Below are 19,643 nucleotides of genomic sequence, written 5' to 3'. Positions count from 1 at the left end.
GTGGTAGGTGTGGTATAATCCTCAGTTACCCTAAAGCAAAAATTATGGAAAAGAATTCCAGGAAACAATCCCGACCCTTCAGCCTTAGGCTTCACTCTCGGGAAAAATACCTCTCTCTTTGCATCTTCGAATGAAAAACAGCTGTCTCCGTTCGGAAAACTCCTTTTGCCGTCCCGTCCCAAGTAGTGTTCCTGTACTGGTCCCTGTCACCCCCCCCCCCCCGTACCCTGTACACAGATGGCCGTGAAATGGTTATCGGCTATCATCAATGAAAGGGCTAATGAGGTGGGGTGCTAATCGATTGCTTAGTCTGGCGCCGAGTGCGTGGTCGGCCGGTCCACAAGGGAAGAAAAAGAAGGCTTTCGTCATATAACAGTCCACAGTTTTTTTTTTAAAGAAGGCAAGGGTCTTCCTAAGATTTTTACGAAGATTTGAAATCCGTTTACAAAAATGAGTGAACCAATTTTAGATTTTCCAGTGTGGCAAAGTGGTTTGATTTCACATCTTCTAGGCGACAGATTTTTTTCACTAGTTTTTTTAAGGAAGAAAAAAAATTTTTTTTTTTTTTTTGGTACTATTCAATTGAAAGATTTAATGCGGCCCACCGGGCATATGCCCGGCTGCCCGCCGGCCCCATCCGCCACTGTCTGCCTGCATATCTGCGCATGTGCTACCATACATCACCTTACTTAATCTCCTGATTGGTCTTTCTGTCCGCTCTGCCTCTTCGTTCAGCTAATATGCTAATTTTTCAACTTCGTCCTTAATTTTTGCACACCAGTGTATGTCTGTATTACTATTTGTTTCAAACAATGTTAGCAAAACACCATGCAGATATAATGGAAACTGGGATACTGCCAATTTGTCTTATAGACAAATGCTGTGCTTGACAAGTCGTTTTGTGAAGTTGGTGTGCTGGGGTTGTCGATTTGACAAGGTTGTCTATTTGGCTGAAAGCATCAAATTCTCCGAATAACATAGGGAAATCTCAAAGTAAAAACATTAAACGACCTGGGTGGAAAACAAGCCTATCAGTGCAGTGCCAGAGGAAAGCGAAATGATCAAACAAATTTTCAAGTGCTCTGATTAGGACATGTCTCTGTCATTAATGGATATGCAGCTCATTGCTAAAGATTACTTGTCTCGAGTTAGTAGAGTGTGTGTGAAGTTCAGGAATAATCATCTAGGTAGAGATTGGTTTAAGTCATTTTTGAATTTTCTCGAAAAAGATCTCTCACAAAGTAGCTGTCAGAATATATCCCGAAACAAGAGCTGAGTGGCAGTCTTAACACTAGATCTTCTTATTTCGATCAGCAGTATGAATCCTTGTTTACCAGTTCACCGAAAAACAACCTGAACACTATGACAGATCTGATCCCCTGAAACTGATCTCAGTGATGACCTGGGTGCTAAATTAATAATATTTCGATACAGAGTGAAGTATCATGAAAGCAGTATACCAAAGTTGTACTGCAGCAGATACTCCAAAGGGAGTATCTTTCTGATCTTTGCTAATGCCATTGCTGGTGAACTACTATCTTGCTTTGTAGTGTATAAAACAGAATGTTTTACTTTTTCCCCCGATTTTCCGCTACATTTCAATGTTTATATTCATTTTCTGCATTCCTTTGTTCAATACATATTTCTAATTAATAGAGAGTGTGATTTTCTTCACCCCTGATTAAGTTGACGTGCCCAACAAAATATTTGAAGGTGTTTTCCTATGAAAAGTATAAGTGCGCAATGTCACCCCTTTTAGCAGGGTGGCTTTGCCCACCCAGTTTTTCATTTTTTAAAACTGCATCAAGTCAGTTAAAAATAAAATGCACTAGCAATCTCGATTCCTTTTGCCTTCCCCCAAAGCACAAAATGTTCATTATTCCAATATTTTTGCAGCAAGTACAAAAAAATTAATTGACCCTAAACTTGAAAACTAGGTCACCTCGGTTTACAGTGTTCTAAGTATTTCAATTATTTGATACTTGATGGATTCTTTTTTTAACCTGAATTTTAAGGAGCACGATTATATTAATTAACTTTAAACAAAATAGAAAATAAACTGAACTCTTTCTAACTGAAACTAATGGCAGTATATTTTATAGATCATTCATACGGAACATGGGGATTTCCAGGTTATTCAAGCGACAGAAGAAGAACTTGAGCAACTTAAAAAAAATCATGAAATTGAAATTTTAACAGAAGATGTCTTATTAAATGATCAGCTCAGTAATGGTTAAAATGAGTTCACTCTGTAAAATGAAAATCATGTAATGTAACAAAGTATTATATTTAATCATCTTTTAATCTGCATTATTATGAATGAAAAATGTATATAGTGTATATTATATAAAAAGTTATATTTTGAACAGAAAATGTACTTTTTGCACAATTTAGGAATACGAAAATAGATATATAGATACAAATATACATAATACAAATACATGAGGACCAGCAACATGATCTAAACTAGAGATGCACCAAATACCATATTTTGCTAAATACCCAATATTCGATTAAAATTCGAACCAAATATTTATTTATTTTTTCACCAATGTTTGAATTTTATGCCATTTTAAAATGAAAAATATTAATCCGGATTGGTAAATGAAAATGCACTGACATTTACATCGTAAATTTATCTACATTAAGTATTAGTATTAATTTAAAATAAATCATTCCAAAAGCAAAAACAAATTAATATTGTAAATAGCAATAGCTCATTTGGTTTATTTTTACCTGCATGGAGAAATAATTTCCTTCCTGATGTATGATTTGATAGCTGGTAATCATGACAGCTTGTTAAGTCATTAATAAAGAATATTGCATTTGTCTTACATAAAATACAAGCCCAAGTTGCCTAAAATATCATTACAAATTACAGTTTTTTTACTGATTTTCTGCTTTGTTAATCTCTTTGGTAACTGATAAATTGCATCATCATTAAAATTAAGGAATGAAATTCAAACATTACCAGATATTTGCAAATTTTTGAGCAATCTTATTGTTCTCATTGCTTATTGTTCTCATTTGACTATTTTGAATTCCTATGATTTTATTTTCCACCCGCCTTTCTCTGCTGCACCACCGTCGACCAGCCTCACGATGCTGCTCCAATAAATGGATAGGTTGCGTCCATATCCTACCTACACACACACACATTCACACACACCTATACACACCTACACACATGCACCTAGACACATACACACACATTCACACACACCTACACACATACACCTACAAGCACACATACACACACACAAACACATACACACTCGTAATTGCGAAAAAACATAATTTGAATTCCAGATGTCAAAATTCATATTAATTTTTTTTTCTCTCGCTCTCTTTAAGTGCAAAGAGTTATTAAGCTTTGATTACAATGATTATTTTAACATGGGTTGTTTTTAAACAATATTTCATGTTTCGTATGTTGTAACACTTTATGCATTAAACTACTAGAATATTTGATATCCAAGTATTTGTTTAAGCTGCGTATTTTATATAAAAAATTATCAGTTAAGTAGTAATGAATGGGTTTGTAATAGTAAGGCTAATGTAATGTCTCATAAGATTTTTAAAAATTGAAAAGATTTAACAACAGAATTTAAATTTAACATCAGAGTGTTTTATTCCACACACATTAAAATTACTTTGAATGCGATAAAATTAATAAATAACAGATTGAATTAATTCTGTACTGTAGTATTGTATAGTAACTTTCATTTAAAATGTAAAAAGTGTTTGTTAACCAATTATGGAGCATTTAAATTTATTTACTTCTCAGATGCCGAATATTGAAGTATTCAGACGAACCAAATACAGTTGACTCTCGATAACTCGAAAACTTATAATTTGAATATTCTTTAATCTCTAAGCTTTTATTCGCTCTCAAAATGTAATATTTTCAGTACAAAGTTGCCTCTATATAACTTGAATTTGCTCCGTTTAAGTTGAAGTATTTATTAAAGTTTTATTTTAATTTTATGCATAAAAAGGCAGCCAAAAGAAGAAAAACAAATTTTTTTGCATTAATTTATTTATAATAGCGCTCCTTAATGCGCATAGTGTTGCAAAATCGAGTAGAAAGTAGCAGATAGCAAAAAATGTAACTGCCAATTTATCTTTGAGTGACTTGAAATTTAGTCAAAAATGTAAAAAAGTAGCCTTTGTTTTCTGAATGACTTAAATTATCGTGCTTTAAGGACAGAAACTGCCTATGAAAGAAACAGTAGTTAAAATTGCGCATTAAGAACTCGTAAGAAGTTTCATAAACAGCAATGATAGCAAAGCTGAAGTGGCTGATGAAGAAGATCATTTTGAAATATTTTCCTGGGAGAAGGATTTTGTGGGTATTTTATTGCAGTTACTGGAGAAATTCGAAAACGTTCATTTCTCAAATTGTGTTTACAAACTTCATAACGTTTTAAGATGTGATTAAAAGAAAAAAAAGGTAAGCAGTCAAAAATACCTTCTGTTTTCAAAGTATCTTAATAAAATATATTTTCTAACAGATATTTTTATGTAGTATATACAAATATTAATTTTATCTAATCTGTAAGTGTATAATCTGTCTATTATGCATTATTCCTGAGAAATAAAGTAAAAATTATTCTTGAAATGGCTGGGCAAGGAATTTTTGATAAGTAGAACTACTGATTACTCGAAGGTTTTAGCCGGTCCTTTGAAACTTCAAGTTATTGAGAGTTGTCTGTATTCGGTTTGTGTGCCGAATATGCAGTATACTGAATACCAACCAAGTATTTAGTGCATATCTTCTCTAAACAAATCCTAGTCAATTTATCAATCCCCAATGAAGATTTAGAGCCTTCTTAAAATTACTCAACCCATTTCAAAGCTACTTTCGGTAAACTATTCCAATGCCTATGACTGTTGAGGTAGTAATTTTTCCTGAATTCAAAATTAGCTTACCCTCTATGCCCTAATTTTACCCTCTATGCAGAAATTCATCCTGATGGATCTATTGATCAAAATGGCTTTTTTCAAAACTCGATTAGTGAAATAGAATACTATTAGAAACTTGGGATCGTTTTCACATGGTAACCTAGGTGCAATGAAATAAATTAAAAAAAAATAAATAAATAAAACTTTTTTGGTGGGGAGGGGGGAGGGAATCAATAAAGTAATAGTTATCTTTGTACAGTTGAGTATTTTAGTTAATTGCCAAAGTAAGTCCTTTAGTTGTCTGTTAGAGAGTGACTTTTTTCAGGTCTAATATCTTGCATGTTTATTTTCATGGCTTGAAATAAACATGTAAGCTATTTCAGTCATGAAGCACTTGACATTTTCCAATTTATGATGCACTCGACTGTGTTTCCCTCTTAGAAATCAGATTTTAGTTATCTTGAAGCTGTTTTATTTGTTCTTCATTGTCAACCATTCCCACAAGTTGACATCAGCTGCAAAATATTCAGTAAGTTACTGCCCTATTGCCAGGGCTAAGGCAGAAATACGTGAAATACACCGCCAGCTCAGTCAATTCCAGCCGAGGACTGCAGTTTCGTGCTTATTAGCACTATATATTGTATATTCAGTAAACTGAATATACCTGCCTTGCCTTCAATATTCGAGTTGAACCGAACCATTGTTTCGGTCACTCGTCTGGTCAGTGCTAATTCTGTATTAGCTACTAGTTTGTTTGGCACTCTAGGCTTCCTTAATAGGTTTTCCACCTCCAGCTCAGTCACTCCTATGCCGGGCTGATGAGTGCTAATAAGCACGAAACTGCAGTCCTCGGCTGGAATTGACTGAGCTGGCGGTGTATTTCATATCAGCTGCAAAAGTTTTAAAAAGTTCCTAAAAATTCTTTTACAAACATTGTTTCTAAGAATAATAAACGCCAGTGTTCCTAAAGCTGAGTTTGCTTCTGTTCAAAATTTAAAAATAAGTAATATGTATAGAAATTGATTTTATGCAGCTTAATTTTTCTCAGCATAATTAATTTTAGAATTATTTCTTGAGCAATTTGATATGTAAACTTCTGAAATTTTGTTAAATTTTAAAATTTTATAAAAAACAAAGATAAAGATTTTTTCAAACAATTCAGTGTGTAATATACTGACAGCTCAGTTATCCCATCCGGATTGCAGTTTCGTCCTTGATATGGGCTCATCAGTCTGGAATAGGGAATAACCGAGCTGGAGGCAGATGTCATCTCGTTGAAGCTGAGAGTGCCAACAAACTGGTTGATAAAATAAATTTATCTCACCAGTGAGAGTCCATAGACACAATGTGGTTCAACTTGTAAATTGAAGGCAAAGCTTGGGATAACCAGGTTATTGGTGTATTACATGTAGTTCTGTCTTATCCTTTATTGCTTCTTACTGCTTAATAAAGTGTGTATATACAGTGCTTGCTTACCAACTAACATAAAATTGAAACATATCTTCCTTTTAATCCCACAAGTTATTAAATTGTATCAAGTGAAGGGGTTACCTATAGGTTCGGGGGGGGGGGGGAGCTGAAATTGAAAGGGGCAGTTAGGAGCTATCCATAAATTATACCACACTTGTTTAAAACATATACAACCCCCCCCCCCATCACAAAGTTACATTTCACTTTTTCCCATCTCCACTACCCTTGTCACTAGAGCTGGGCCAAATCAGAATTTTAATACCGCGATATATCGCTTTCAAAATATTGATATATTTAGGTAATTAAATTCAACATTTTTTTTTGGGGGGGGGGGGCTGCAAAACCTATTATATAAATATCTACAACAGAGAAAAGCCATAGGCCATCTTGGTGAATAAATATTTTAGCAATTTATTCTAATAATATAGCTACAGCAAGGATTCTCATGTGTTTGTGTCGGGGGGGGGGGGGATCATGAGGCAGCTTATACGACAGAAAAGTTTGGAAAAATTACTTTAGAAGAATTTAAGTCTTTATTAGTGGGTTGCAATTCTTGAGGGAAGAGGGGACTTGGTTAAATTGAAGGGGCAGTCGGGGGGGGGGCAATGGGCACATCCCTAGTTACATCATCTGCATATTAAGATATGCTACAGAGAAATGCCATTGGACACTTTGAAAAGAAAATATTCCATCAGTTTATTCGAATAATAATAGCTAAAGCAGGCGTACCCATTGGGGGGGGGGGTCTTGATGATTAATTTACAAATGAAATTATCAGACAAGTTATTTTAAAAGGAGTTAAGTCTCTTCAATAAAAGGTCGCTTTTTGGGGAAGGGCGATAAATTTGAGAGGGGAGAGGGATTTATGCGAATAGTAATAGCAATGTACAAGGTGTTCCCTTTTAACCTGCAAGACCTTTATTTTCGTTACTCCTAGATGTATACTTTCAATTGCAAAATGTTCAAAATCAGATGCAGAGTTAAGATATTGAAAGTTAGAAGCAAAAATAAAAATGAGTCAAAAATACGAAATTTAACTTTTTATACTTGCCCTAGGTCCCCTAACTAATATTTAGAGAAATAATCTCCATTGAAAACTATATCTAACACAAAAAACTTGACATTTGTGCGACCAAAACTCAAGGAGATATTCCAGTTCAAAGTTTTAAGGGACCACACAGAAGACGAGATTGGAACTTATCGCTCTTTCATAAGAATGACAGGTCGTCAAAGTAAGACAAGAAGTTCTGTCTAGAACTAGACGAGCCTACTTTACCGTATACCCTTACTACTTTCTAGTACCTGATCAATATTCTCAAAAATAGCTAAAGTCGCAAATTTTTTCAAACATTTTTAAAATACTTGAAGCTTATTTCTAGGAATAAAATATTCCTCACTCATCTAAAAAAATTAGATGCGTAAAAAAAAAAACCAACAAATAAAATAGCAGCAACTTTTAAACAAAGCAGCTAATACACTTTTTTCCATTAAAAAAAAATCTTTAACAGCTTTCAAAACGAAAAAATAATAATTAAAATTGATAAGTTCATTAAAATAAATACATCATATCAAAAAAAAAAATCGTCTTTTCCCCCTGCTGCCAAAAACATAAAATATCATCTTAAAAAAATAATTTTCATTGTCAAAAAAAAAAAAAATCGTCTGCGCATATTTTTATGTAGAAACATAAATGACTTCGAGTTTATTCGCCAAAAACTGAGTACCTAAATTGAAACTTTAGCGTAAAAATAAAAAGTCATATCAACAATAATTATTTCACAGTTAAAACCATAGCTGCGGAGTCGGAGTCGAAGTCAATCTCATTTTGAGATAAAGGAGTCGGAGTCGAATATTTAAGAATCGGAGTTAGTTATTTGTCCTCCGTGTATAAATTTTTGCCAAAGCTACGAAGTCAGAGTCGAAGTCGGGGAGTCGGAGTCCGATTAATTGTCGGGCACAGGAGTCGGAGTCAAGTGCCCCTGAATCGGAGTGAAATTTTGAAGGTTGGGGTCAAGAGTTATTTTCCAACAAAATTTTTTTGAAATAAATCCGCCTTCAAGTACAGAATCTACATTAACTTTCAGTTTCCCCGAAGGCGCTCAAAATTGAACGGAAAATTGTTCAAATCAAAAAGATATTTTACATACAAGCTTTTCATCAAAAGCTTTTTCCTACAAAGCTTGTTTGAAGCAAATTCGCCTCACAGTTCGGAATTGCCTTGAATTTCCCCGTAGACGCTAATGTTAAGTTTTTTTGTACTGTTCAAAATTGAACAAAAAATAATTCAAATCAAAAAGTAAAATATGGGAATGAGGTGTCCTCGCCGAGATCTTTCGATCAAAAAAAAGTTTTTTCGAATCGGACTATTCATTCAAAAGTTATTAGGGGGGGGGGGGGGACAGACAAACAGACCGACATTTTTCCTCATCTCAATACCCTACTTTCCAATTTTTAATTTTTCGATATTTATTTAATTATTTTTGACATTTTTTTGTTTTTCGCGATATTTTTAAGATGCATTGAGCCTTTTTTCATGCTTTTTTCTTCTTTTTCTGACTTTTACTGGGAAAGTAGGCTAAAAAACGAACTATTTATATTTATCATTGCGATTCAAAAATAAATGCAAATGTTATGCCGTGATACGCACAAAACACACCACAAAACCTCGAATAATTTGAAAAATTACACCTTATGCACACATGTAATTTTAAACATTTGTTAACCACTATATTCTCCCCCCCCCCCCCCAAGGGTGTTATTGACGGCGAGTGAAAAGTGATGTAAGTTTCAAAACGCTGCGTTTCATATCTCAGCCCAGACAACCACCTATCTTTAAAAGTTATCTACAAGAGATCCACTAGCCATAGAACTGGATATGAGCCAAATACAAAACATGTGCATGGGATGTCCGAATGTCTAATTGAATATCCACCAGTGGTCGAAAGGTTGAAAATTTTTAACTTCCAGTGACATCCAAAATATCCAGACGTTCTGCGGCGATCTCAGAGATATGAAGAGGATATTCTGGATAGCTCATGCACATGTAGAGGATATTTCTTTCCTATTCATAGGATGTAATGTCCAGAAAGCTTTTGGATGTCTTTATAACTGCTTATAGATATGGATTTTTGATCATATAGATGTATAGGAGATGTTAGAATCGATGTTTTATAGATTTCATGTTTTTAAATATATTTTAAAGCTGGAAACAAATTTACAGGTTTAAAACACGCAACTTTTTGTGTATTAAAAAATAAGTTATTTGGAAAATATCTTAAATTTGCTTTCTCAATGCAGTGACGATCCTTTTTACTGATAAATATGAATTAAAGTGTTATATTTGCAAATAACTTATTTATTGATACACAAAAATTGTGATTTTGAAACCTGTAAACTTGTCTACAGCTTTAAAATATATTTCAGAAAAATTAGTAATAAGTTTTAAATAAAGTCTTCAGTCATAAAAGTCATTTATAAACTTTTCTTCTTTTTTTTCAATCTTCAAAGGAGGAATTTTCATTCTATACCTACCTATAAAATATTTTTTTTTGCATACTGTTCTAGATTTTTTTCACCAATTGTCATGAATATAAGTGTTATATTTGCAAATAAATTAATTTATTGATATAAAAAATTGTAATTTTTAAACCTGTAATCTGTTTACAGCTTTAAAATATATTCCACAAAATTTAGTAATAAATGAAGTCTAGATTCATAAGTTATTTACAGACTTTTCATTTTTCAATAATCATCAAAGGATGAGTTTTCATCCTGTGGGTACCTATAAAAGGAGTTTTTACTTTTTCGCATACTGTTTCAGACTTTCCAAGTAATTTGCTTTAACCAATTTTACAAGTTAAAAAGTAGCAACTCTTTGGTGTCGATGAATAAATCACCTAAATTTAGCATCTCTGCTAATAATAATTCGGAAAAATGTTAATAACTGTAGTTAAGTGCGAAAGCTTTAATACTTTAAGTAACTTATTTGGCACCATGAGTAAGATCTGTTCCTGATACTTATGAATAAAAGTGTTAATATTTGTTAATAACTTATTTGCTGATTAAAAAAAAACAATCTTAAAACGTGTAAGTTTGACTATAGATTTAAAGTATATGCCACAAAAATTTTAATAAAAATAACATTCTATTTACAGGCTTGTTCTATTGACTTGATGATCCTCAAAGGATGAGTTCTTATCACTTGTGCACTATAAAATGTTTTATTGCACAGTGTTACGATTTTTTCCAAATACAGTCAAACTCGCCTAATGGAATAGCCAGTCTTCCACAAAAATTACTCTAATATGCCGGATATTCTATTAAACAGAATTAAAATAGACATAAATGGTTCTGTACATTGAAAATGTTACATTAAGCAGGATATACAGTTAACCGATATTCTAATAGGCGGGCTCGACTGTATTTCCCCCTCCTTTCTGCAAAACGGTTCCTATTTCCTCTAAAAAATGAATTAAATTTAATCTTAGTTTGCAAATTCTAGTTTTCTGAATTTTGAAGTATCATTTTCTTTTTGGAAGTTTTATACTTAATAAAGCATAATACTTAATAAAGTTTAGTTTATTTGATAAGTGTTCAAAAAGAATTAACTATAACACTAAAATATTATGATGCATTGTGATTAATGCATGTATAATCTGAAAAAAAATAATAGACAAATATGAAAATATTTATTTTGTTTCATATCTCTTAAAAGATGTCGAATTTCAAATCTGAAAACTGAACTTCAATAAAATTTTGATATTCCTAGGCAAAATGACCTACCTTTATATGTTCCTTCCTTTACATGAGTTACACACAGCAAATCTCTACTTTTTTTAACTAAATTCTACGTAGTGAAAAAAGCTTTAATGTCATCAAAATTACTGTAAAATGTTTTTATTGACTAACATTTAAAAAAATGCATACAAACAAAACATCACAACTGCATGAAAATTTGACAGGGACAAAACAGCTATGTTTGTTTTCAACAATCAGGAATTGCTCCTTGTTTTCACTTCACCGGTGAATGATGTTAGTCCTTTGATTTTTGAAAAGGAGCCTCGGGAGTACCACCGTTAACTGGCTCAAGTCCTGCTTCTCCAGCAAGCACGGTCTAAACCAGCAGCACTGACCACCAGAATCCGCTCCTGCTGTACGGTTGCTTCTGTATCCTACACACACACCTTCAAACATACACACGTCTTTACACACACACACACGCCTTCAAACATTCACATATCTTTACAAATACACATACACAAAAACACACGCACCAGTACATGCACACTCATGATTGCAAAAAGCTTAATTTTAATTCAAGATGTCAAAAATTCAGGTTTATTATTATTATTTATTTAATCTTATCTAGTCTGGTTTTGATGTGCCGCAACTAATTTTTAACCACAACTTTCATGGCAGAACCTGTTGCCCTAATTTTGATTAATACTGGGAGAAAACCAATTTATAAAAATACTTATTTTGGCAATGCCAATGCAACATCTGGAACTTTGTTAATACATATTACAGCAGGAAAAAATACTTAGAATTTAATGCAAAAATTTAGAATTTCAATTACAATAACATCATGACATTTGGAACTATACTTGCCTGCAACTTAAGTGGACAGTGACATCATCACGACACACAGAAGAAAAACCGTGTTAACAGATAAAACGTCACACTTACTAGCTTCCTCACCCTACCTGCTTCACAAATAAGAGGAGATCACCACCTGTGTATGAGCTGCTACTGGCTGGCATGTTTGATTCAAATGGTTTTAATGTTCCGCGCTGCTTCGCTCGTAAAATTGAAAATATTTAAAGATTGACAGAAATTATGACTAAAAAAGGTAGTATGCGTGGGTTTAACGAACAAATCTGATTTCTAAACGGTAGAGCGTAATTTCACCCGAATATCGGAAAAGACACAATGAACTATTTCCTTCATTTGGTCTCATCTTATTTCTCCATTGTCAAGTAAGCTTGCAGTCGAGTATACAATACTCAAGAAAATTGCAGCCATAACCACAATTGCAGATGTAACTGGCGTGAAGACCTTTTCACCAAAAAGTCCAAACTGTTCCAAAATATTTGAATTAAACATCTCCTTTTTCTAATTTTTGTTCTGAAAAACAGCCAAGAAAACTTTTTAATTCAAAAAATGAGAAAATTGCAAAAATAATGGACTGATGCTGCATAAAGCACGTGTTTTCACATTTGGAATTATTAAATTATAAGATATACTTACCTTATATGTTTGAGTGTTAAAGGATATAATTTTAAAAGATGTCGAAAACACAGAGAACAAACATAAAAGAGAAACTACATTAATTTAAATAGTTCCTCCTGAATGTTTTTCTCAGTAATTTTTCCGCTTGGTTTTTTTCTTCTCTGCTAAAATAAAGAAATAAATATTTGCTATCTTGTTTTTCATAACAATTTATGAATTATATATTTACATACTTGACAAACACAGGATACTGCAATAAAAAAAAAAAAAAAAAACTGGCTTGACAGAGAAGGAACATAAAAAAGAAACTACATCAATTTTATTAGGTAGTCGCGGTAAAATGTTCCTCATTCTCTATTTTCTCTTTCATACTATAAAATAATTAAATATTTGCAAAAGAATAATTTGTATATTGTATTATGAGTATTTAGTGTCATTCTAAGTGCTCGGTAAAGTGTATGTCAACAAGGTTGATGCTCTGAACTCGAACTAAGAGCTACTTGGTACGGCACTAGTGAAACCTACACATCAAATACATACAATGTGAATTTTGAAGCCAAACTTTTATGAGTAATAGTTGGCTAACTTGGATTCATATTTAATTGTTGCAAAATTTACAGCATTCAGAGACTTATAAAACATTACACTAATTTTAATATGTTAGATTTTCCAAAAACTTGATACTTAATAACCCCGTCAAATCCAGAAAACTCATCTACATTCTGGCAGGACGAAAACACCTGAGAGAAAAACTTTACATATGCACTCTCATTAACCTGGCATTTTTAAACAAAACCACTTTTTAGTCAACAGTGGGCTGAGTTTTCAAGCAAATATAATACCATTTGAATTTAAATAAAACAATCGGGAAATTGAAAAAAAAATCATGCCAAAAAATGCTTATTATTATGGAGGAGTAAGTGAGACACTTTTAATACATTGGTAAAACCAAAATTCCAGCATATGAGGTTTCATAGCTTTTAGGGAGAAATAATATTAATAGTAGTGCTCATCTTGCTAATGTAAAAGTAGAGGTGCTAAAACATGAATGCAAATAATAAACCCAGCATTGGGCCTTTTTGTGCCATCCGACAACAAGGGGAAAGACTAAAATGCAATCTTTATCTTTATAATGCAAACACATATTCAAGCAATGTGCAATTGTAAAAATTAACAAACTGGATAGATGTTTTGGGGGAATGCATGCTTAAATCGAATGGTTAAACTGAACATTCATGAACATAAAAATTTCTAGAAAATAAGCCTTAAACATTTCCACAAAACAACTTTAGAGTTTTAATTCTCTCAGCAAAGTAACACAACACATGCAAAGAAATCTAAGTTAATACCTAGCCTACTTGCAAGATAGATTTTTATATTTAAAAAAATGAAAAGTTAACATTGTGGAAGAAATGCAGATCGAACATACACGAACAGAAATCAAAGTTAGGGTACCTGTGAACTTAACTCCTCATTAGTGAAAAAATTATCATTGAGTAAAAAAAAAAAAACATTTACCAGAAACAAAGAAACATACCAATAAAGAAAAGAAAAACTTCAAAACAGTTTAATACTCCACTAAATTTTTAAAACAGCAAACAAAGTAGCAATGGCCGACATTCAAATCAAACGGAAAAGCGGTAGGTAACATACAACTTAACTTTTGCTGACCAACAAATGTTCTAAAATGTGAAAAACACAAAATCAGCAGCATCTGAAACACTTATCTGAGAAAAGAAAATAGCTATATTAATTAATGTAGTTACAGCAAAGAAAAGTATCCAGTACAAAATTGTTACCACCGAACTCACGCCGTATCGCGATCGCGATTTTGTTGATAAACAATGAAGTTTAGAAGAAGAAGTGTTAGTTTTCTCAGTTTACCACATTTTAAAAGGAAATGAATTTAAAAAAAACTCACCTGAAATCAACAAAACTTTAAATTAAAAGAATTTTGCCACAGAGACCTGAATATAAACAAATCAAGTAATATCCAAAAGTCAAATATCTAGCAGATATCCATAAATGAGACTTAGATGTGGATATTTTTTTTAAACATTCAGGTTATTGAACAGCCATCCACAAGCTATCCAAATATCTATATCTAAAACATGTAGAAATCTGGATAGCTAGACGACTTGCGAAAATCCATATCCAAAACCTGGATATCCATAAGCTATCCGAATATCCACATCCAAAACATGTAACCGTTTGGATGTCTTGAAGATATACCAGAAATCCATATCCATAGACATAACCAGATATGGATATCCATCAGCTGTATGGCAAATCCAATGGATATTTGGATATGTCATGGACCTTTTTGGATGTCTAAGAGACATTTGTGGTTGTCTGGGAGTGAATATTGGTTGTACTCATTTAAAACTTTTTGTGCTGGAATTTCAGTGGCGGCTCGTGCCGTGAAAAAGTGAGGGGATCAGATCATGGATCCCCCCTCCCGATTTTTGAAAAAAAAAAAATATTTTAAACTTTTCAAAATTGATTTTTTGTATTAAATTAATAAAATTAAATTCATTTTAAACACAGGACAATCTACAAAATCCTTAAACTACTATAAATAAATTACGAAAGATATTAATCTCATGTTTAAGCCCATGATTGCCACCGGGGTGGTGCACTTTCAACCCCTGACTTTCACAAATAAAATTTAACTAATCAGATAGGGAAAAGCTACAAAATACACTGGTGTCCAAAAGTTAAGCATAATTCATAAAATGCGAGAAAAATCTGTAAATTTTCGTAAAATTATATAAAGTTACTTATAGAGATTCATTGGTTGAAGAAGAAACAATATGTTTATGCAAAATAATATAGTCGATGGTGTCATGCGCGAATTAGGTGCGCGTTTCGGAATGTAGATAAAACAGCTCGCACGCTTTAGAGTTTTCAGGCACGTTTCATGCAATTGCTGTACCAAGAAACATTGGATCTGGTGAAACAGAATTAATAATGGCACAAAGACGCCAATTGGACATGTTTGCGAAAGGAAGAAACGTTGGAATGCTAGAATCTGGACGATCACAAATTGAAGTGTCTCGTATTCTTAATGTGCCTCAGTGTGTAATCTCGAGACTGTGACAGAGGTTTTCAAATACGGGAGATGTTACCCGCCGACCAGTACCAGATCGACCAAGAGTCACAACCGCATGCCAAGATCGTTTTCTGGCAATTTCGGCACGACGTCATAGGGACAGCTGTGTCAGAGAACTGGGTTCGGCGCTCAGTGCCGGTCACAGGAACAACAATTTCGAGGCAAACTGTTTACAGGAGACTCAATCATGTCGCCATGTATGCCAGAAGACCAGCAGTTTGCATTCCTCTCACATCAACGTATAAACGCGCTCGTTCAAACTGGAGCTTGCAACATCGGCATTGGAGTCTGGGACAGTGGGCTAATGTGATGTTCAGTGATGAGTCCCGCTTTACTCTACAGAATGATTCTCGTCAGGTAACAATCTGGAGAGAAAAGGGGACTCGTTTCCAACCGCAAAATATAAAAGAAAGACATCACTTTGCGTCAGCAGGAGTAATGGTGTGGGCGGGCATTATGTTGGATGGCCGCACCGACCTCCATATTTTTGAGACAGGCTCAGTCACTGGTCAAAGATAGAGTCCCTATATGAAAACGTAGTTTTCAGAGTTGCGACAACGCGGCATCATTTTCCTATTGGTCGAAGACCGCCTGAGGCAGTGTTTCTTCTTCTCCCGTAGGATTAACATGGAGCGTATGACAGTGCTGTGGAAAAACCCAGAATCTGGAAAATTAAAGGTGAGTCCAAAATTTTAATGCTCATATTACTGTTCTACAATGTTCAAATTATACGTGTGTAGCTTTACTTGAGTGAGTCCATTCCTATTTCTTTAACTATCGCGTAATTGTATCAAGAACATGTGTTCCGGTGTGCTAAAATTCCCTTCTGACACTTTATTTGGGTCTTTTATAGTTAGTTTTTCTGTTAAATCGATGATTCCAATCACAACGTTATTGAAAAACAACACTTTAAGACAAGGCAAAAGTTTAAATTGTGTAAATTAAAGTTTTTTAACGATAGATCTCTGTATTCGGTTTGGCGCGATCAATTTCGTGCTTGGCGACGAGTGAAAGTAAACAAAACATACACTTGTGATGTACGTGAGGATGTCTTAACTTGTGATTTGTATTATAAATGCTGTATGTTGCAGAAATTTTTTTTAAATAAATGTGACTTGATATTAAAACCCATTTAACTTATGTTTTAATGTTAGGGTTTTTATTTTTCCTGATCATTGACAAAAATTGACTTATGTATCGTTTTTAATATTCCTTCAAGGTATAAAACTCCAAATTAAATCTTCTCTTTATGCAACGTAAGTATTTAGTTTCAAATTTTTGTTTTTTGAAAGGAGATGCAGAGGAAATAAAATGCTTATAAATTATAGAACTTTCAATGCTTGCTGGCAGTATCTTTTAATAACATTTAGATTTAAGGAGAAACGATTTGTTATGATTTTCTGCCAAATATTTATTAATTAAAAATTGTAAAAGAAATGTCAATTCGATTATGAAATTAATGTCACCACATGAATTTGCCAAAGTGTTTGAGATGGATATGAAGTAGAACACTTGCTTGACACACGGCAGTTTTTATCGATTTTTTAGGTTGAGCGAGCCAATTTAAAATATACTATTTTATTAAAAATTTAATGAATTGTAGGCAGTTTTGATTATTTTGGTAATTACTCTTTTTTATTCAACAAGCATGTCACTCGTTGTGTGTTCCATCATGTAAACAGAAAACTGAGATGTTCTAAATTCGTTTTAAGTAGTGTGTTGGTACTTTTTATTATGCACTAATTAGGGTTTACTAATTTTTAGGTTGCCTAGTTGTTTCCTTTGCATGCTACTCTTTCTTTATCACCTGAAGAATAAAATGCATGCTATCACCCCGCTTCAGGTTAGTAAAAATTTATATTTTTATTGAGAAAATGATTTTTAAATAATTATGGCCATGATTGAAACATAATTAAGTTTTAACAAGTGTTGAATTACCTTTGAGATCAGGACCGCTATCATGGGTTTTTGAGATTGTAAAAGTCCTCCCAGCCACAGCTCTTGTTTGTCAGAAATTAGGTACATTTAAAGTTTTGCGGGTTGAAATATCAATACTTTTATGATAAAATGCTGAATCAAAGATTTTTTAAGTGAAACTTTTTATGCGAGGGCTTTGAAGTTATGATCCAACCTTTTTGTGTGCCGAAAAGTGGTGGGGATAAGCAATGTCGGTTAGAAGGAAAGCAGTGGCTTGCTTGCCTTCAGGTATTGGAGAAAACTGAGACATTACACTCTTCTCGCTTCCTTTCTCATTTTGTATGGTTGCATGTACTGCGTTCAGGCGCGGAGATCAATATGTACATTTGTAATTACTTACTTTAGTTATCGTAAACAGATCATTTCTCTTCTTAAGAAGGAAGAAGATAATCATTATCAGTGGACACATGTATATAATTTTATGTAAAAATATGAATAAGAAACACAATCTGTTCAAAAGTGTTTGATGAATAGTTTAAATGTTTCACGTCTATCATGTGTCATTATGACCTTTTTCTTGGAATCGAACTTTAGAAGAATTCTACTCTTCTAGATCAGCAGAAAAATAAAGTACATAAAGCTCTCACCCCACATCAAGTTCGTAAAAATTTCGATAAATTTGGAAAATTATTTTTAAATAATCCTATCTCGATTAATGTGGAGTAAAATTTTAACTAGTGTGGAATTGCATTTTAAAATAAAGGCTGTCATCGTGGGGTTTTGAGATAATCTGTAAAGATCAGGGTTCGAAAATATCCGATATTTTGATATACAGTCGAGTCCCGACTTACGCGAGGGATGCGTTCCAAGACCCCTCGCGTAAGTCGAAATTTCGCGTTGTGGAAAAAGGTATGTGTAAAAACTTTTATGAACATAACCAATCATTTTAGAAATGTGCAAACACAACCTTAAGCAGTTAAAAACCTTTTCTTAACCATACCTTACTGTTTCTTACATAAAGAACTGAATTTTTATTTGTATTTAAAAAAAAGCCATTTTATTCAACATGAAATACTGCTATGATGCACAAAAACAATGATCTATGGGAAAGAAAGACATAAAATAAACCAGTACAGTATGTACGACATGTAGTAAGGAGAACAAATTCCCTATAGTTGTACTGTACAGTTGATTCAGTAATGATATTCGTAACTTAAAAAAAGTGAAAATGATGATTTATGCTGCAGTTATTCTAATATATTTTTAAATACAGTCGCTTCATTGGTTCTTTTATAAAGTTTCCATCTATGGCATTACCCCTCTTCCTGGTTTCTTTAATTTACAATAAAAAACAGCTTCTATTTTCATAATTTTTGCATTTTGCTTGAATACTATTACTCGGTGAACTGTTATGGATTTCCTTTTCTTGACTTTTAATTGTACGTATGGAAGATTCACTCATACCGTCATACCTAATTGTTGTGCTACTCTTCGAAGCATTTTTTGGTTCAGCTTTAGCTTTTCAAGAAGCTTTACCTTTTCTTTAATTGTCAGAAACGTTCTCTTTTTCTTTCTATCTTCACCAACTTTAGATAAAGCAGCGCTCCTAAGTGTCATTATATTTCGTTAACTTTCGCATTTAGAATGAAAAAAAATAATGGAAAATGAGAAGTTGTTATTTATATAAGCGATAAAAGACTAGTACAGTGTGGGTACTTCTACTCTCGGTGATTGTAAAGGGATGAAGGTCCGTTCACGAAAACAACTTACTCACAGCGGTTCCTTTCCGAAAATTTTCATGTTGCGGGCGAGGAATTCGCGCTAGCTCAAAAATTCTTTACTGTTGAAAAAATCGCGTTATAGCCATTTCGCGTAAATCGGATCGCTTTGTAGCGGGATTCGACTGTATATTGGATATTTTGATATTTATCCAATGTTTTCAACCAATGCAGAATAAAGTGTTTAGTAACTGCTTCCTTAAATCATAGTTATTTATTTTCTTATATTATTA

General features: G+C 33.2%; 1 protein-coding gene across 1 annotated transcript in view; it reads left to right on the top strand.

Annotated features, from left to right (window-relative positions):
* Positions 1-2,489, top strand: part of LOC129232063 (protein BANP-like) — a 42,232-nt gene extending 39,743 nt beyond the window's left edge. Inside the window, exon 8 of the mRNA XM_054866299.1 lies at positions 2,103-2,489. Coding sequence (XP_054722274.1) covers positions 2,103-2,237 — 135 coding nt within the window. The 3' untranslated portion in view covers positions 2,238-2,489. The remainder of the gene's footprint in view (positions 1-2,102) is intronic.
* Positions 2,490-19,643: the final 17,154 nt, after the last annotated feature.

The sequence above is a fragment of the Uloborus diversus genome, unplaced genomic scaffold, assembly GCF_026930045.1.
Source record: "Uloborus diversus isolate 005 unplaced genomic scaffold, Udiv.v.3.1 scaffold_1032, whole genome shotgun sequence".
In the NCBI taxonomy this organism is placed as follows: Eukaryota; Metazoa; Arthropoda; class Arachnida; order Araneae; family Uloboridae; genus Uloborus; species Uloborus diversus.
Note: the sequence above shows the minus strand (reverse complement) of the source record. Positions and strands in the feature narration are given on the sequence as shown.